Below are 21212 nucleotides of genomic sequence, written 5' to 3' on the forward strand. Positions count from 1 at the left end.
AAGGCTCAGTATTTCATATGATGGTAGAGAATAGAGAAGGAAGGGGAAGATATCACAGTTCTAAAGCTTTGATGCTCACTACATCATGTGACTGTGCCATGTTAGACAATTGACACTGTGGAAACCGCAAATTTAGAAATCAGTAACAACAGACTGGAAAAATTCATCAAAGAAAATGTTATTCTTCTTACAGCTTGCCACAGTGATATATGCTAAAAAACACACCTCAATCTTAACTGGATTACTGTTTTAAGGAAAAGACTCCTGATCAACTGGTTAATCTATAGTACAGGCACAAGTTAAAGACTGTAAAACCATGTACTAGAATCAAGTTCAAATGTGCACAAGTGACCAAACAGTTAATTTGTAGACTACAATCAATTAATCACTAGTGGATCAGACAGTGGATGGGAAGGTAATCTCTCTTGATAGATTCCCTCATGAACCAACAAAGAAACCAGTGATAATTGAATACTACAAAAACTGAAGGTGGCCACATATAAACTTCTAAATATAGCTGTTCGTACCTTGCCATCCATGTATTCCAACCACTGAAGACCCAGATTGGTAACAATTCTTGGTGTTCCATCATCAACTGGAAGGATATCTACCTTAAATCTCTGAGGAATTGCAGTTACAATCTGAAACCATGATAGAAAGATGTTTGAGCCTGACACAAATTCCACTTCAATGTTTGCTTTCTAGAAAATGTTAATGGCAATAAAAAGATATAAACATCAATATAAGTTTAACATTTCACTGGCTTGGAACAAGTAATTTTTTTGTGACTAGTGATCTCATATTGGGGTGCTGATTGTATCACAGTTCAGCCAGCTCTTTCCAACAGAATATCATAAAGCTTCATTGATAAGACTGAATGGATTGTAGTACTGAGACTAGCAATCATGTTTAAAGATGATTAAGTAGTAAATTCTGATGAGCAAGTGATACCTCTTTTCCTCCATCATCCGCAATGAATAATTGGTTGGTTCCATCTGATACAGTGAATGAGAATCGGTCCTTCAGTGTATTACTCCCATCATGATTGTAGCTGATCCGATTCTGGTAGATGTCATCCATTGTAAAGGTGGAGGTCTGGCGGTAGCTCTGGCCATTGATACTTCTTTCAATAAAGCCGTAACGAGGGGTTTGAATAATGGTGAAAGTGACAGATTCTGCCTGTTTTAGAAAAGAAGTACAGGTATCACTATTATATTATGGCAAGGAGCACTGAATCTCTGTTACCTAAAGCTTTAAACATGATAAAGGAGTATTTTTTTTATTGAACAAATGAAATCCTCTAATACCAACTGCTGCAGAACTGGTAGGAGGGGTAAGTGACAAACTGGTCTTCATCTGCGATTGTTATTATAATTTCTCATGGAAAAAACTTACAAAAAAATACAAAGGTTGTGTTCCTAATCTTTAATATATTTATTAATATTTTATCAAACATTGACATACTTAAAGTAAAACAGAAAGGATAAAGATACAATAGAAGGTGGGGAGGGGCAGGATGAATAATTGTATAAAAATGGTTAAGGTGCAAACTACTTTTGTTTGTGAAGGAGAAAAAGTATTTGGCCACGTGTTGTATGCTAATTTCTGTATTAATGTTTTTAATATACATAGGAATCATGTCGTTATTCATTACTGGGTCACTGTGCTGCTTAGTCCCCAGACAACAAATCGCATTTACTGTGACCAGTGGACTGTGAACATCAATCTCATACCTCAGTGTCAGCATCCGTAGCCTTCAGCTCAAATTCTGTGATAGTTTTCCGAACACCTTCCTGCACCCTCATGCCTAAATTCTGTACCACAGGTAAAGAGTCGTCCACTTTATTGATGGTGATGTAAAATGTTTGTGACACCTAAAAAAAGGTTACACATACTGTAACAGATAGAAACAATTTTGAAGCCAAAACATTTATGTTCTTGCAGTAAAAAAACAATAAGCTGATCTTATCCTCCTATTTACAGTGAAGGGTGCATGTGTGTGCTTTTTATATCCGCACATTGTACTGCCAAATGCTATCCATGACATATAGGATAGTGACAGAATGCAGATAATTGCTAACTTCTGAATATATGCCATGTAGTGTCCCGATTAACATGTACAGTTATCACATTTTGCACATTCTCAACCATTTTATAGAGAAATGTTTTGAAAACTGGAATTCAAGTGAACACGATGTGCCGCTAGGCATCGCCATGATGCCCAGATGCGCACATATCAGCCATAAACGGCCGACAAGGCATGTTTCCCTTGAACCTCTGTGGGGAGTGAGGGAATATTTGCAATGCTGGAGGGCACGATGTACTGTTCTGGAATGGCACATCGCGTCCATTGTGCCCAATTGAATTCCCCCCTTAATGTTAGAAATGATGTAAAAAAAAAAAAGAAAAAAAGAAAATATATATATATATATATATATATATATATATATATATGAACAGTTCATCTCTGCACTCACATCCTCATCAAGTGAAAATAGTATATGGGGGGGTGCTCCTCAAAAGGCCAGTTCAATAATATATACAAATACCACACACAAAAAAGAACGTGGAATGAGGGCACTCACCAAAAAATAGAAGATCAGCTTATTTTTAATCAGAGCATCAAATTAGTAGTTCATAGGTGCTACAAAATACCGACGTTTCGGTCCAGACAAGGGCCATTCTCAAGGTGCAGCAATCCAAAAATCACCAATACATCCTGGGTCTACTGAAGTCACAGACTAACTAAGCACATCGGATAGTACATAGTGCAGTCTCCCAGGGCCCTGTTATATAGCCAACACACTCATACCTGGTAGGCAATCAGTAATCAAGCAAATAAGTAACCAGCCACTTACCAGCATGTTAATTATCAAAACAACAGCCAAGACCATGAAGTACGGAGGGCGTAAGGAACCAATCAGGTTATCCACCGTCCATCCCGCACAGTGTCAACCCTCCGGCGCAACACACTGACGCACCATCGCTGGTGCGCTCAGCGTGACACGCTCCAAACGTCCAGCAGTGACGCGCGCTACACCATGTGGTTCGCACACGGCTGCGCGCACACGCCGGACGCGTAACCAAGGCAACAGGGCTTCAAGGTGATAGGCTGGTAGGTGCTAGGGCTGATGAATCATAAATAAACACAAAATATAGCGCATATAAGGTGCGTGTTGTACAAACAGGGACCCTGAGATATACTGCATGGAAGAATAATGTACATTAGTGTATAAACAATATGTAGTGACCAAAGTCACTAGGCAGCCAATCATAAAAATAACGCTACGCAAGAATAGCAGCAGAAATATAAACATATCACAATGGAAAATATAATAAAAAAAGAAGAAAGAAAGAGAAAACTAAACGATAAATGTGTACGATAATGCAGAATAAACAAACCAATATGCAGAATATGGGAAACATCAGAGAAAACAATTTTAAGGTAAAAACACAGACAGATGGTTGATCTCATTTAAACCCCTTGGTGCCACAGTATCGAGCTTACTAATCCAAAAACTTTCCCTTTGGTGGAGCCGTTTAATGCGGTCACCACCCCTAACCAATGGTGGAACCCAATCAATGAGGCGACACTGTAACATCGATATCTGGTGATCAAAAATAAGAAAATGTCGGGCTACAGGTTTATTAGTGCTGCGTGTTTGTAATGCAGCCCTGATAGAAGATCGATGATTGGCCATTCGTTCCCTGAATGGTCTAGTGGTCAGGCCTACATAATAGAGACTACAGGGACATGTTACAACATAAATAACAAACTCCATTTGGCAATGTAACCTATAGTTGATCCTAAGTTGTTTCCCGGTGTGCGGATGTGGGAAAGTAGGACCCACAAGTAAACTCCTACAGGTGATACAACTCCCACAGCTCACACACCCAGGTTTTTTTTTTCAACAGCCAATCCGTCCCCCCGAGATTTCATAGGGGATAGCGTTGGTCTCATAAGTAACTGGTTCAAATTGGCATTCCTCCTATAGGCAAGCATCGGAGGTGGTACATTCTTCATCTTAAGGTCGGGATCTGATGTTAATAACGGCCATCGATGATGTAATGCTTTACGAACGATTTGTGATCTGCTACTAAATTTGGTAGAAAAAATCATTCTTTCATTATGTCCAGTATCAACAGGGTTAGTTAACTGTCTGGATGAATGCATTTCTCTTGCTTTTAGAAGATTATGCTGAATGAGATGTTCATCGTAGCCCCTTGCATGAAACCGGTCACTCATTTCAGATAGCTGACTATCGAGAACGTCAGCATCGATAGTATTACGTAGTACACGTAAAAACTGAGCCCTAGGTAGGCTATTAATAACCGTGGGAGGGTGAAAACTGGGAGCATGCAAGAGGGTATTGTGATCAGTTGGTTTTCTGTATAGCATATACTCAAGAGATTCTCCTTTCTTGATAACTGTGACATCAAGAAAATTAATCCTTCCTGTATCGATGGTGCTGGTGAATTTAACTGGTTGTGGTAGATCATTAAGCCATTGTATCATCCCATTAAAGGATTCTATGCTCCCCTTCCAGAGAATAAAGATGTCATCAATAAAACGTTTGAAAAAAATGATGTTAGATCCAAATTTCGGTAAAATAAATTCAGTCTCAAACGCAGCCATGAACAAATTGGCGTACACGGGTGCCAAATTAGACCCCATCGATGTTCCTGATCGCTGAAGAAAATAGTCGCCATCGTACATAAAAAAATTATATTCCAACACGAACTGGGTTAGTTGAAGAATAAATTCTGTAGGTATTGTAGCGTGTGGGTTTATGGTGAGTGGTCTAGTTAGGGTCTTATGAATCTTTGGTACGGTGGACTTCCCCATTTATCCAATTATATATATTTTACCAAAGATTCATAAGACCCTAACTAGACCACCAGGGAGACCAATTATCTCTGCCAAAGGCTCATTACTACAGCCTATTGCGATCTTCATTGACAAAATTCTACAGCCATTAGTACTCCAGATTTCCAGCTTCATTAGAGATACACAGCATTTTTTGACCCTTTTACAACAACTGGATCCACTAAGTGAAGACACTCTGCTTGCTACCCTGGATGTAATGTCATTATATACCATTATACCGCACACAGTGGTCTAGAAATATTACGTGAGGCACTCACCATAAACCCACACACTACAATACCTACAGAATTTATTCTTCAACTAACCCAGTTCGTGTTGGAATATAATTTTTTTATGTACGATGGCGACTATTATCTTCAGCGATCAGGAACATCGATGGGGTCTAATTTGGCACCCGCGTACGCCAATTTGTTCATGGCTGCATTTGAGACTGAATTTATTTTACCGATATTTGGATCTAACATCATTTTTTTCAAACGTTTTATTGATGACATTTTTATTCTCTGGAAGGGGAGCATAGAATCCTTTAATGGGATGATACAATGGCTTATTGATCTACCACAACCAGTTAAATTCACCAGCACCATCGATACAGGAAGGATTAATTTTCTTGATGTCACAGTTATCAAGAAAGGAGAATCTCTTGAGTATATGCTATACAGAAAACCAACTGATCGCAATACCCTCTTGCATGCTCACAGTTTTCACCCTCCCACGGTTATTAATAGCCTACCTAGGGCTCAGTTTTTACGTGTACTACGTAATACTATCGATGCTGACGTTCTCGATAGTCAGCTATCTGAAATGAGTGACCGGTTTCGTGCAAGGGGCTACGATGAACATCTCATTCAGCATAATCTTCTAAAAGCAAGAGAAATGCATTAATCCAGACAGTTAACTAACCCTGTTGATACTGGACATAATGAAAGAATGATTTTTTCTACCAAATTTAGTAGCAGATCACAAATCGTTCATAAAGCATTACATCATCGATGGCCGTTATTAACATCAGATCCCGACCTTAAGATGAAGAATGTACCACCTCCGATGCTTGCCTATAGGAGGAATGCCAATTTGAACCAGTTACTTATGAGACCAACGCTATCCCCTATGAAATCTCAGGGGGACGGATTGGCTGTTGAAACAAAAACCTGGGTGTGTGAGCTGTGGGAGTTGTATCACCTGCAGGAGTTTACTTGTGGGTCCTACTTTCCCACATCCGCACACCGGGAAACAACTTAGGATCAACTATAGGTTACATTGCCAAATGGAGTTTGTTATTTATGTTGTAACATGCCCCTGTAGTCTCTATTATGTAGGCCTGACCACTAGACCATTCAGGGAACGAATGGCCAATCATCGATCTTCTATCAGGGCTGCATTACAAACACGCAGCACTGATAAACCTGTCGCCCGACATTTTCTTCTTTTTGATCACCAGATATCGATGTTACAGTGTCGCCTCATTGATTGGGTTCCACCATTGGTTAGGGGTGGTGACCGCATTAAACGGCTCCACCAAAGGGAAAGTTTTTGGATTAGTAAGCTCGATACTGTGGCACCAAGGGGTTTAAATGAGATCAACCATCTGTCTGTGTTTTTACCTTAAAATTGTTTTCTCTGATGTTTCCCATATTCTGCATATTGGTTTGTTTATTCTGCATTATCGTACACATTTATCGTTTAGTTTTCTCTTTCTTTCTTCTTTTTTTATTATATTTTCCATTGTGATATGTTTATATTTCTGCTGCTATTCTTGCGTAGCTTTATTTTTATGATTGGCTGCCTAGTGACTTTGGTCACTACATATTGTTTATACACTAATGTACATTATTCTTCCATGCAGTATATCTCAGGGTCCCTGTTTGTACAACACACACCTTATATGTGCTATATTTTGTGTTTATTTATGATTCATCAGCCCTAGCACCTACCAGCCTATCACCTTGAAGCCCTGTTGCCTTGGTTACGCGTCCGGCGTGTGCGCGCAGCCGTGTGCGAACCACATGGTGTAGCGTGCGTCACTGCTGGACGTTTGGAGCGTGTCACGCTGAGCGCACCAGCGATGGTGCGTCAGTGTGTTGCGCCGGAGGGTTGACACTGTGCGGGATGGACGGTGGATAACCTGATTGGTTCCTTACGCCCTCCGTACTTCATGGTCTTGGCTGTTGTTTTGATAATTAACATGCTGGTAAGTGGCTGGTTACTTATTTGCTTGATTACTGATTGCCTACCAGGTATGAGTGTGTTGGCTATATAACAGGGCCCTGGGAGACTGCACTATGTACTATCCGATGTGCTTAGTTAGTCTGTGACTTCAGTAGACCCAGGATGTATTGGTGATTTTTGGATTGCTGCACCTTGAGAATGGCCCTTGTCTGGACCGAAACGTCGGTATTTTGTAGCACCTATGAACTACTAATTTGATGCTCTGATTAAAAATAAGCTGATCTTCTATTTTTTGGTGAGTGCCCTCATTCATTCCACGTTCTTTTTTGTGTGTGGTATTTGTATATATATATATATATATATATATATATATATATATATATATATATATATATATATATATAGATATATATATTTAAAACAAAATATGAAAAATTTGAAAATAACTATATTTGAATCTGTGTTAAGAAAACCCTTCAATGTATGGTAAAATCAATGTTGCTATCTATAGATAAAAAATGCATTCATTTTATTCTAAAAAGACATTTGTGGCTGACAATTCTAGAACCTCAGAGAAAGCATGATGGCAATATATGAGTTATATAGTACAGGTTGAGTCTCCCATATCCAGATATTCTGAAATACGGAATACTCTGAAATACGGAAACATTTTTGCATGACTGAGATCGCGAAACCTTTGATTTTTGATGGTTCAATGTACACAAACTTTGTTTAAGGCACAAAATGATTAAAAATAAAATATAAAATGACCTATAGGCTATGTGTAAAAGGTGTATATGACACATAAATGAATTTCATGTATGTACACAAACTTTGTTTGAGCCACAAAATTATTGAAAATATTGTATAAAATTACCTGCAGTCGGTGTGTATAAGGTGTATATAGAACATAAATGCTTTCTGTGTTTAGATTTGGGCCCTATTCCATAGACATTTCAATATAGTATGCAAATATTCTAAAATACGGAATATTCCGATATACAAAATACTATTGGTCGCAAGCATTTTGGATATGGGAGACTCAACCTGTAATAACAAGTTGGTAAAGAGGTGTGGCCTCATGTGAAATGGGTGTGACATTGGCAGATCAGGGTAGGATTTGGGCGTGACTTTTTTTCATATTTGTCAGAGACTTTGTGAGGTGAAGAATTTCTAAATTAAAATGTCATTTCAATTGCAATTGAAATTCCTAAGTACGGTATGTTCTCCTATTCCTAAGCAACTTCCAGTGCTATTATTTAAGGCTGATCTCCAAATCTGTTCCCAGCACTGGGCGAATGAAAGGAAATTTCTTACAATGTACAATTCAAAATAATACCAGGAAATATCCAATAAAAAAAGGCACTTTAAACATATCATTCATAATCTATGCATTGCAGAGGTATAAGATGCCAGGCTGAATGCATTAGAGGAGAAAGTGTGATACAAACTGAATGAGATTAACATGTGCAGCTAAATAAATGGTGATGAGAGAACTGAAATGGTGAAGCAAAAACAAACCTGTCTCCGGTTTATTATTTATCTCAAACACAAATATAATTTCATATTTAAAAAAAACAAAACAAAAGCAGCAAAATAAAAATTTCTTCTACCTCGTTGACTCCATCTGAGACGGTGAAGGTGAAATCATCTGCGTGTTTTTCCTCAGCACTTGTGTGAATGTAATGGATGCTTCGAGACTCCAGGTCCGCCTGGCTGAAGCTGCTAATTTTTATGCCTGGAGAGAACAGGACAAAACACAGTCATGGGTTCCTGCTGTCACACATTTTAATTCCAAAACCATGGACACAAAGACAGATAGAGCAAATGCATAATTATCATTAACTAGTGTAGTGACATATTTAAGTGACATTATACCAAAACTTTATTAATATAACAAATATAACAAGTTAGCTATCAAATATGAGAGTTCCTTTTCAGTTGTGTTTGGTTATTGTTTTCATTCATTCAAACTTGTTACATACGACGCACAGAAACTAAAGTGGGCGGGGTTACAATATTCTGTAAGCGATCAGAGCTTTTAAATTTTAGTAGGAGCAATCTTTTGGCCAATAACTGAGGTCAAGTATGCACTTGAGCTCTTAAGGGTCATCACTTCACCCTGAAGCTGTATGTTAGTTTAATAAGATAGTCCAGATAAATTACTACAGTTATAACACGCAGGGGTCTATTTGCTAAGCCTTGGTTGGAGAAAGTCGACGGAGATAAAGTGCCAGCCAACCAGCTCCTAACTGTCATTTTTCAAACACAGCCTGTGACATGGCAGTTAGAAGCTGATTGGCTGGTACCTTATCTCTGTTGACTTTCTCTCCATCCTAGGCTTAGTAAATAGATCCCCAACACTTTATAACTACACTAATTCAATTGGACTATTTTCTGAATCTAACATCAAGCTTCAGAGTGGCGACCCTTAAGAGCACAAGTTAGCAGTCATTAGGACTCCATATGCAAAGCTGCACTCCTATTTCTCTCTGTGTGTAGTTTATATGTGTATCTCCCTCTCTCCACATTCGTGTACTTGCACCCCACACACACATTTTGTATATATGTGTGTTTATCTGCTTTTCTTACTGCCACTTTAGTGTGTGTTTATTGCCCTCTAATCCCATCCGTACCAAATTGATTATGATTTTAGATGTGCTTCAAACTTTTATTCATTAAAAAAAACAATAAACCTTTTTTCAAATAATAAAGCATATATTTTATTATATTAATCTGTTACTATCATTTGCTGAACAGGTAAAGTTTACACTTGTGATGAAAAGAGGGCAGAAGAAGAAGGGATGTAGTCACCATCCCAGCGCGCGCGATGTCGACGGGCGAAATACCGGCGCCGAAATCCCGACAGCATCGGGACCCGGCACCAGAATCCTGACCTTACCTGAAGGTAAGTATCGGGTGTTCGGGGGAATGTTAGGGTTAGGCATTAGGGGGAGGGTTAGGCACTAGGGGGGGAGGGTTAGGTTTAGGGTGCGGGGAGGGGGAAGTTAGGTTTAGGCACTAGCGGGGGAGGTTAGGGTTAGCCACCGGGGAGGGAGGGTTAGGGGTAAGGGTTAGTCTTACCTTCTTTACGTATGGGTGTCGGGATTCTGACTGTCGGGATGCCGCTGTTGGTATTCTGACCAGCGGCATCCTGACCGCCGGGATCTCATACCCAACCCAAGAAGACTTCTTTGTAGGACACTCTTTGTTATGTATATATACAGTCTGGTGCATAAATATTGGGACATTGACAGAATTTTCATATTTTGGCCTCTATTCACCACCACAAAGTTAGATTTAGGATTGTTTAGTTTGTCCCATTACTTTTGGCCCTTAAAAAGTGGGAGGCACATATAGAAACCGTTGTAATTCCTACACCGTTCACCTGATTTGGATGTAATTACCCTCAAATTAAATCTGAAAGTCTGCAGTTAAAGCACATCTTGTTTGTTTCATTTCAAAGCCATTGTGGTGGTGAATAGAGGCCAAAATATGAAAATTCGGTCAATGTCCCAATATTTATGCACCTGACTGTATGAGAAAAGAGATATATTATTAAAATATAACTTTTATTAAGTTGTATTAAAAAGTACTATGAATCCAAGTACTTCTATTGAAAATTACGAACATCACAAAACTTATATAAATGTAATAAAAAGCAATTTACAAATAAAGCTAATACTGTGCAATGTGGACAGGAAACTGTCCTCCAAAAATATACTGTCCAGGTTAGGTAATAGAAAAGGAAATAATCCTTAAACCATATTTCCCTTGCGGGTTTATGGGGATTGTTCGACAAACATTTGTTTTTTAGGAGAAAGTGATAGTGCATAAATTTTAGCTTTATCATAAACATTAAGCTGGTAAGCACAATGCGTAATGAGATATAAACACAACACAGGACAGATTTCTTTTCAGACAAATTACTGCAGAAAATGTCCCACACAGTCTGTTAATGTTACAAATAAACCAATACCTGGGGTGCCCACATGCTCCAAGTGCCCTAGGCTAGGCTGCCTAGTGATGCGGAACAGAAGGTCTCTGGGCTCGCTGTCCTGGTCAGTGGCTGACAGTTGCTGTGTGGTGATTTTTTTCCAAGAATTCTCATCCAAGGTGAGACCTTTGTTGGCAATAATGGATGGAGGCAATGTATCTACTGCAAGAAGGACAAGAACAACAAATAGTACACTGTGATATCTAGAGAACGCCCGAACGGTAACCATTCATGTAATAATAAAACACAAAATACAGATTTACACATTACATGTACTTTGTTGCGGCAGAGAAATGTAGTGTAGTAATATACAGCATTAAAAAGGAAACAATACTGTATAATATACTATTTTACTGCAACAATTCCAGGTTTACTTCCCTAGTGTATCTGCATGAACAATTTTCTGAATGTTACTTCCATGCATGGTTCACCACCCAGTAACCTATTTACTGAATTGTGAAGGAAGATCTACATGCATATTATAAGATAGGAAATACGTACACTGCTTAAGCCGGCAACAATTTCTTGGCACCAGTATTCCAATAAAATTGAAATGATACTTCTTGAATTGTAACGGTGTCGCTAGAATAACTGTAAACATGTGTTTTAAAGTTATACTAACGATACCATTATAAAGTTGCGAAGTAGCATTTAAACTGACTGTTGACCTAATGACCGCTTACAGTTAGATACTACTTCTCTTTGTGTTAAACTGATTCTGCATTCCAACTGACTTTTTACATAACAAACGACAAACTGTAATTATCCTTGGCCTATTTGTTTGGCGTTCATGATACGTCTGTTATGAAGAATCAAAATGGGAAAAAAAAATCTATATCTATCTATATTTATGCACACTTGGTCCAGTTTACACAGGAACAAAGTTCTTTTCAAGTCTCCTTCTGGCCATGTCAGCATAAGATAAGACAGGGAGAATAATGAAATGTTAACATCATATATATTTTATTACTTTGTAATGGATTTGCAAAGTTATTGCTTTGTCATATCTAAAACCTTTCAGTAATATATTCAATTAAGAATAAAATAAACATATTACAATATTTCATGATATCTGTAAATAAATACAGATTCTACTTACCCAATATGCTAATATAGAAAGACTGGTCAATCAATGCATTCTCTTCTGAATCAAACACATCCAATTTTACAGCAAAACTTCCTCCTGATTCTCCCTTCTTGTGTTTGTACAGAACATAACCTATAAACAAATACATGTTATATTAGAAGAATTTCACCATATACCTTTTGCATATATATATATATATATATATATATATATATTATATATATATATGCACAGCCAGGATATATCATCAACATTTCAGAGCGTTGGCGTCTTGATAAAAGAGCCAACGCTCTGAAACGTTGATTAAAAAAGAAAAATAAGGTCGGCAGTGTCTAGATCAACAACAGATGTTAGGCAGGCAATAGGTCGAAAGGTCAACGGTTGGCACAAAAAATTGGTTTACAGATTTTTTTTGTTTTATTTTAGGGTTAGGCACTTACCGAAGGGTTAGATACTAGAAGGGACGGTTAGGGTTAGGCACTTACCCCAACAGTTAGGGTTAAGCACCAGGAGGGAGGGTTAGGCACCAAGAGGAGAGTTAAGGTTAGGAATTATTATTATTTTTTTTTAAATGTCGACCATTTTTTGCCAACAAGTTATGTGTCGACATTTTCACAGTCGAGCTTTTGTATCTGTTGACCATCACCCATTTTGATATTCACTGCATCGACCTTTTGTCCCTGTCGACCTATTGCCTGTCTAACATCTGTTGTCTATCTAGATATTGTCTAATTCCTGTCTATCTTTTATACCAAAATTGTTTCTTTGTGTATTAGATGTTATTTCATTGTGAACCCTGGACTGCCGGCAACTTGTATGCCCTACCTATAATTATTGGCTGTTCTGTTTTCCATAACTTTATAGTATCCTCCAAAACATTACAGACACCAGATAGTCTAATTAAACACAAGTTACTCCAATCAAAAGAATTAATTGTTATCTGTAATACTACATCAGACTTATCGGTCACACAAACTTCTTGTGAATTGTGTTTGGGATCCTGATAGTATTTATATAAACAGGCTATTTATAGTCCACCAGAAATCTCTGTATTAACCAGCTACTTAAAATATACTTGCCTTTAGATCACGCTCATCGAGGTACTATTTTGATGCTCTATTTTCCATATATATTGTTGAACTACTTTTGAACCTACAGATGTGTCCTTGGTCATCAAACCTTAATAAACCATGACGTGATATGCCTGTTGTGAGTGAGGCACCAGATCCTGTGCAACTCTGCTAACGTCGGGCGTCTTTTTTCATATTCAATTAGCATTGAAAAGTCTGTTATCGGCGATAATTTATCGCCAATGATGTAATTTTCGCCATTTTCAGTTATCCTCATAGTCAATTACAAAGACTTTTCGCAGGAGCAAAAAAAGTGCAGAATTGGGGTTTTGGGGTGCAGACTTAAAAAAAAAATACCCTGCAGCCCTTGGAATGTCCCCTAAAAGTTATCTGTGTCAAAAAAAATACAAATGTAGCATAGGACACCCCAAAAATAGTGGTTTCGTTTTGGGGAAAAAAAAAAAAAAAGATGGGGGACAAACTTAAAAACTAGCAAAATTGACTCAGGGGGGGTCCCCAAGTATGCTGCAGGTGTTTTCTAGAATGCGGTTGGTTGCAGCAGGTGGATTTTTGAAGAAATTTAAAATTCACTTTAGAGACTTCAAAATATGCTTGCACCCATTTGAGTATCCCAATTTGATGGGACTAGTTGTTTAAAAAAAAAAATGTTGCTAAATGCTATTCTTCACCACTTATTCAAAGCCGCATAAAAGCACCTGCCGACACGGTTTGAAAACCCCAAATACCTTTAGCAGGCCAATTCGGGGGTACCCAGAGTGATCCCCCATGTCAGACCATCTTTTGGGGGGTAACAGGCTGATTTCCACAAAAGTGACAGGACTTTTCGATACTTACCTTTCCACCGGGTCCCGTTTTCGCTGATTCCTAAATGAATACGGGGATACACGGGCACTCGCCCGATACTTTATCGCCAGGATAAACGGCGATGATGGCGAAAAGTCCGACCTCAGACTTTTTGCCTCTAATTGAATATGGCCCCAAGTCGCAATGCGATGCAACTAGGACTCACCAGGAGACTGTGTTGTTCACAGTGAGGAACTCACATTGGGAGTAATATCTCAGAGTGGTAAGATGGTAAAATAAGGAAGTGCACATGAGCCATGTGGCGGAGGAGACATAATAAGGAGCTTAAGAGACTGTGAGATTGGAAGGGCTGGCGCAAGGGCTTTGTAGGAACATTCCTTATATTGATACAAATCTCTATACCCCTCTTTTTTTCCTAAGTTATCCCATTTATCAGTCTAATGAATATACGTGTATTTTTAGGCCAAAAGCCATTTAAAACCAGAACATGTCTCTTCCTGTCTATGCCAGCCTCTCTGCCCTGTCCCTCTCTGTCCTTATCTATGCAAGTCTCTATGCCCCTGTATGTGTCAGCCTCTTTGTCTCTGTGCCAGCCTCTTTCCTTGCCCTGTATATGCTAGATTATTTGCATTCCTCCCGTCTGTGCCAGTGTCTATCCCTTTCCTCTATTTGTACCATCTTTTTTTTCCAGTCTTTGCAAGTCTCTCCTTTCTCTGTCTATGCCAACCTCTTACCACCTCTCTTCCTGGTCTATCTTCCCTTCTGTGCAATTATCTCTTCCATTCCTGTCTATGCCAGTCGCTCTCTCATTGGGTATGCCTCTGGTTGTGCATTTCGCACCTTGTGTATTTGCGCGTTTCTGCACTGTTGTGCCCATCTCCAATCACCCCTCTTGTCATATATATATATATGAAAAAAAAAAAAAAACAGTGACAGGTTTGGTTAATCTGAGCTCCTCAGTGCCCCCTGGGCCATAGGCAGAAGCCTAGGTTGCATAATAGATGATTTGGCTTTGTCTGGCATTCAGTACTATTGTAGATGTCCTTTTGTGCATTTATGATTTGTGTACTTGGCAATTGGCTATATGTGCAATAAGTTCTAACCAAATTTGTTGTGCAATATTTTCTGCACATAAGTCAATTGTATCTGATGCACAAGGGTGTCTACACAATAAGGAACTGAGTCTACTGGTTTGTCGATGTAGGTCAATGGGATCTTGGTAATGGGCAGCTGTCGCAATCAAACAAGAAAATAACCTGGGACTTTTTGGACATGGAACTGGCATTCCACAAAGTAAATCACTGAAGGCTCAACCTTGCAGTTGCCTGGGATAAAAAAATAAAATAAAATCAGACCTAACAATGGATCTTGCTAGGGCTATACCTGTTTCAGTTGATTCAGATATTATGTAACTACAGTCTTTACAGATTGAGATAATTCAGCTGTGCTCTCAATTTTGAGAGCACTGATTTATTTGAAGGACTCTCCACATCTCCTTGTCAGTTCTGTGCTCATTCAGAGACTCATTCATGCCAGGAACCAATTAAACTGTAGTTTTCAGGCATTAAAGACTGTTCTAGTCTCTTTGTATGAGATTTCCAAGATGAGTGTCCAGAAGTATGTATCTGTGATGACTGCCCAGTCCAGCTCCCTTGAGAAAAACTGCCCAGTCTGGTGCCCCTAAGGTGACTGTCCAGTCTGGATTTAAAGACATTTGAAATCTGCCTTTGAAGGGGAACGTAGTGCCATGATCATGCAAGAAATAATGCTGATGCACTCCATAGGACTAGATCCTGGAATCTGCCCTTAAGGCTCCTTCAGTTAATTACCAAATGAAGAGGGTATGAAGGATTTCTTACATAATTACCTAATTTCAAAGACTTTGAATACAAAATAAATGCACCTACTGTATATAATCATTGGGCAAATTCACAAAGTAGATAGCCAGTGTGACAGAAAGTGTAGCCATTTGTATCTCACCTTTATTAATATCCATCTGAGTGAAGTCGGTGACTGGTCCCCTGACAGAAATTGGCACAAGGTTATTATTCTTTGATAGCAGCAATTGTCCCACAGCTGGATCCTTCTTGATGACATATCTAAGTTTAGCATCATCTGAATCTGTGTCAGTTCCCTTTAAATGTTGGTCTGTTATGGTAGCTGTAGTGGCTAGACAGGAATGGAAATGAGAAAGAGTCACTTTAAGAACAACATGATTACGACTATACAACAAACCTTCACAAATTAAACATATATCACAATGTGTTGCATCTCTCTGCATCTTACCCTTTACTACCCCGTTCAGGTTTAATCTTATTGTGTATAGTTCTTAACTGTGAGGAAAATTGTAAATTACTTTTTTGTTAAGACATTTCTTCCCCTATGTAAAACTACTAATTAGACATATAGTTAAATTCTTGCACTGAACTCATTTAGGATACATTAATAAAACAGTTGCTCAAGAAAATGATGGGAATATAATAGCCTCCAAGTTTTGGAAAGTGATGAATTTTGGAAGCCTCCATGTTTAATAGCCTGTATGTAGAAATAAAATCACCAGAAACTAACCACAATCACTATCTACTGCATACAAGTTGCCATCCCGATTTTTGTAATGTGAAACAAACGAGTCTTCAGATGTAATAGCCTGAAAAAAAAAAACATCTAGCTTCCTTGGCCATAACATACCAAAGGGCCACATGATGCTTTGCCACTACTTAATACTCAAATAAGGGGCCACCAAAAAAATAATAAATATCTTGATGAGCCAAAATTAGTTAATTCATTTATTATGGGGGCAATAATAATAAAAAATAAGAACATTTCCAATTATGAAGACAATATATTTGTGTTAATTGAGGCCATCTTAATTAATTATAGTACATTCATGCTGCCACTTGTAGTGTCACAAGTTTCTAATATAACTGATCATTTAAGTAGCAATGCCCCAATTCACATAAACATTTTTGTATGCATACATTTAAAAAGACGTATGATATAATGAAACGTTGCAATGTGTCGGCAGAGTGGCTGTGAGGACCTACATAAACCGAAGAACCATCTGGGTGGAATTTTGAGGACGTCTTCCCGGGTTCCATCTGCGTCTGGGATTTACCTAGATGTGCCTTATAACAACTGGGATAGTGACTTTCACTATTTATACTGTTTTATTGCAATGGGTTTTTTTTAATTAGTTTATTTTAAAGTTGTTGGTCATATTGGTCTAATAAATGTTGTGTAGATTTACTGCACCATAAGCTTATTTATTTTTTTTATATATATTTGAAAACACAGAGGAGAAGAGGAAGGATCCTTGATAATACCCTGAAAATGGAAAATAGCCAGCTATGTGCCTTGAATCAAGCCATTGCTGTATAAGTATTCTACCTAAAGGGGATTTGGTGTTGGTGGTCTTCTGCTTTCTCTCCTGGGATACTGATGCACTTTGTGCATATTGGATGCATATTATGTATAACACAATTATACAAAATAATATATTTTTTTCTGGTGTTTGTTTCCCAGTGTTTCTTTAGATAGTGAGGATTATACATCAAGATTGATATTGGCTGGACTATTTTAGCTTCTTCGTGATTTATATTTAGATTGTGTACATTGCTATATAGGATCTGAGTGTTTGCCACTGTATACATATTGGCTGCTTGAAGGGTTTCGCCTAAGGAAAATTCCTGCTTTTGTTTTTGTTTTTTAATATAAGTTGAAATGTTTTTTTAAACATTATTGCCCCAATAATAAAATCTATAAATAATTATAGCTCATACATATTTTAATTATATCTGGGGATCTTTAACTGAGTATTAATTATTGACAAAGTAATAGATATGTTTAATTTGGCTCTTTATAAAGTTATGTCTGGACAGTTAGCTCAAAATGCATGTACTCTAGTTTGGGCAATTAGTCCGGCCGAAGGCATTTTCTGACGAGTTCTAGGTGAGTTTTCAGCAAGTTTCTGGCAAGTTTTTTTAACTGACAAAAATCGCGGAAACACCTTCAATTTTCATTCTAAGCCACAAAATCCGCTTCTATTACATCTGGCAACTTTGAAGCTAAAGTGACAAGAATCTCGCCACGATTTCTGGCATCTTTAAACTCGTAAAAAAGAACCTGCAGCCTATCACATCTGGCCTAATGTGGTGTGACCCAAAGCAACCACTTAGAATCTATATTTTTTCTAGTTATAGTTTAGGAAATTAAATCAATTGTCTGGTTTAGGTTCTCGGCCTGTGATATGTTTGCCACAAAGGGAACCTCACATTCATACTAAAAAAAAAAAACTAATTAAAAGGTACAATTTTGAATCCTGGCAAAACCCTAAAGAGCTGTAGGGAAGGCATCCTTCATAAGTGCAGAAGGCTTGTAGTTGGGAAATGCGCCTTGCTCAACTTTAAGTCACAGTGTTCTAAAAAGTTGCACAGTATGTTTGTGATACATGGAAGAACACAATATCCATATATTAGCCATGATAGGAATGTGGTCGCACCATCGTGGGTGCGACTGGAGCAGAGCACAATGGTGAGGGTGTGCCATATCACTTAAAGGCATGCACAGCGCATTCGAACCAGTCTAAAGTGTGCACATCACCTTCTCACCTCCACTTTGCAGTGTGGCACCCAGCAGCAGCGGCAGTAAGCAGAACATACCTCCAAACAGTCTCAGCAGCTTGGCGGTATGTTCCGCTATACACACTTGACATATCTTGCTTTTGTGATGTAGAAAATTGTAAAAGTAAATCTCTTGCTACACAGGAGCACTACTGACGGTTTCTATGTGTTCGAACGAAGCTTGGATACCTGCTGAGATCTGAAGGCCTCTGTTTATAGTCAATCTTGGGGGCTCTTTTCTCTGTGGTTCAATAGAGAACTGTAATCTTCCAGTTTCAGTGTAGCTTCCATCTGAGAGGGAGAACCTGAATTCATCTGAATGTGTGGCCCTTTTCTCTGGGATGTATACAATCAGCTCATCCAACACATCCTGGTAGGTGAAGGAGGATCCTTGGGACAATATACGCCCATTATCCAATGGTTCAGAGTAGAATTGTCTCCTACGTAAGTGACCTGTAAGAATATACACAAAACCATCTCTTCAACATTAATCTATCATCTAACACGTTTAGCAAAGTAAATCACAGTTATAGTACATAATGACAAAGGCACTAAAGCTCAGACTGGGGAACGTCTATAAGATAACATACATTGATAGGCTATGGCTATGTGCATCCTTAAAAACAGAATTTATGGTGATTGAAATAGGTGAATGGTTTTTGCTTGTTTTTTACTAACTGGGTAGATATATCAAACCTACTAAAGAGGATCAGAGGAGAAGTTTCCCGTAGCAGTCAGTCAGTTAAAGCTATCAGTTATCAAGTACATTGATTGGTTGCTATGGGACTTCTCCACCTGTAGTCTTTAGAAGGTTTGATACATACCCCCTTGTGTTGCTAAATATAAACCGCTGTTTTTCTCCACTGCAGAGCCGTGTCTATCAACTTGTCATCATGGCAATATAAGCGCCTGCTTGCTCTGTATTGGTACTGAGGATTTCACTTTGTGGGTATAGTTAATGAAGTCTAATGAAATTAGGATTTGGACCATCCTGTAAGGGCACTGGCTAACATCATAGTACAATATCTAAGCCACAATGCCAGTGAGGCAAGGCAGAGTCGTATCCCATAGATTAATCTATCATGTTACATGCTATTGATCCCTGCAGATATGTCTAGGCCCTTTATGCCCAATTAGCCTTGTAAGTGATCCAGACCCTATAAATCCATTTTACAATAAGAAATAATTTTTTTATTTTCATATAAACAGCTTACCACGGACAGGTGACTTTGTTACAATGAAAATGAGCTCATTATCCGGAGTATCGATGTCCTGGACACTTAAGCAGTTATTTCTTATTACTACCCCTGCGTTATCCTGAACAGTTACCGGCAATAGATTTATTTGGGGCGGTTCATCATTCTTGCCCTAAAATAATAAAAAGTCAAAAAGAAATGTTTTAATAAACTGAATGACATTATTTTTATAGGGATCTAGTTTTTGATAAAAACTTTGCGGTAGGTGTAATGTTATACAAGACAGAATAGTCTACTTGTCACTGACTTTATTTTAAAGTACCAGAACCTTTTCACAACACCCCTTTCTGCTCGTCATCATACCTTTCCTATTCTTTTTATCATCCTATGTTATCGTTATTCTGCTGCTTGCTTTCCTTCAATCCATCCTTAATCCCATTTTCTTCTGATGTTGTCATTAAACTCTCATTCATACCATAATAATGTGTCACCTTTTTTAAGATTTTAGATTTAAACTGAAACACCTGCCACCCCTTAGCACAGAGCAGAATAACACCTACCTGAATGGTAATGGTGACGTTGTGAACCTCGGACTGGCTAGACCCGTCTGTTATAAAGAAACTAAAGTGGTCAGCGCTGGGCTCTACTCCATCATGGACATTCTGTACATAGTAGATGTAATTCCCTGTAATGTCCTGAATTGTAAATGAAGAGTCTGAGCCCATCTGACTTCCCAAAATAGTTCGGCCTCCTGTTGAAAAGTATTATAATTAACGATTTATAAAAAGGCATATTAATGTATTTGTAAAAAATTGTAATTGTTTTTAAAATATTTGTATAATATTTGTATGCTGGTGGCATCAATATATGTATAATCTATTGTTAATATGTTTCAGTGTTTAAGAGTTTATAAAGAACGTGTGTAATATAAGGAATAAAAATCCCATTATAATAGATTATAAGGGGTATATTTACTAAAGTGTGGGCTTTTAGAAATGGAGATGTTGCCCATAGCAACCAAACGGATTCTAGATATTCTCTTCTAAAAGGTACTAGAGAAATGATAAGTAGAATCTGATTGGATGCTATGAGCAACAACTCCACTTCTAAAAGCCTGCACTTTAGTAAATATACCTCTAAGCATCATAGAAGTCACCTAGTAGTCCTGTGCACATAATAAAAACATGCTAGCTGCAGCCATTTGCCTTCTAATCATTGAGATTTACACTAAGGCAGTGGTCCCCAAACTGTGCGCTGCGGTTCCCTGTGTCTGTGGTGTGGCATGCAGCAGGCAGTGATGCTGCCTGTTGCTGAAGGAAGTCCTTGCTAGCTGAAATGGCGCTAAAGGTAAGTAAGGCGGG

The 21212-nt window shown here is 38.3% G+C and overlaps 1 protein-coding gene across 2 annotated transcripts in view; it reads right to left on the reverse strand.

The window, feature by feature from the left end:
- Nucleotides 1-21212, reverse strand: part of FRAS1 (Fraser extracellular matrix complex subunit 1) — a 539698-nt gene that overhangs the window by 65621 nt on the left and 452865 nt on the right. For both annotated transcript variants that reach the window (XM_088481448.1, XM_088481449.1), the window contains exons 42-51: nucleotides 20412-20602; nucleotides 19870-20023; nucleotides 18845-19108; nucleotides 16017-16205; nucleotides 12154-12273; nucleotides 11037-11216; nucleotides 8671-8795; nucleotides 1734-1874; nucleotides 952-1179; nucleotides 528-641 (exon numbers count right to left, since the gene is read on the reverse strand). In XM_088481448.1, coding sequence (XP_088337574.1) covers nucleotides 528-641; nucleotides 952-1179; nucleotides 1734-1874; nucleotides 8671-8795; nucleotides 11037-11216; nucleotides 12154-12273; nucleotides 16017-16205; nucleotides 18845-19108; nucleotides 19870-20023; nucleotides 20412-20602 — 1706 coding nt within the window. The remainder of the gene's footprint in view (nucleotides 1-527; nucleotides 642-951; nucleotides 1180-1733; nucleotides 1875-8670; nucleotides 8796-11036; nucleotides 11217-12153; nucleotides 12274-16016; nucleotides 16206-18844; nucleotides 19109-19869; nucleotides 20024-20411; nucleotides 20603-21212) is intronic.

This window comes from Taudactylus pleione, unplaced genomic scaffold, assembly GCF_031769625.1.
Source record: "Taudactylus pleione unplaced genomic scaffold, aTauple2 ptg000273l, whole genome shotgun sequence".
Taxonomy (NCBI): domain Eukaryota; kingdom Metazoa; phylum Chordata; class Amphibia; order Anura; family Myobatrachidae; genus Taudactylus; species Taudactylus pleione.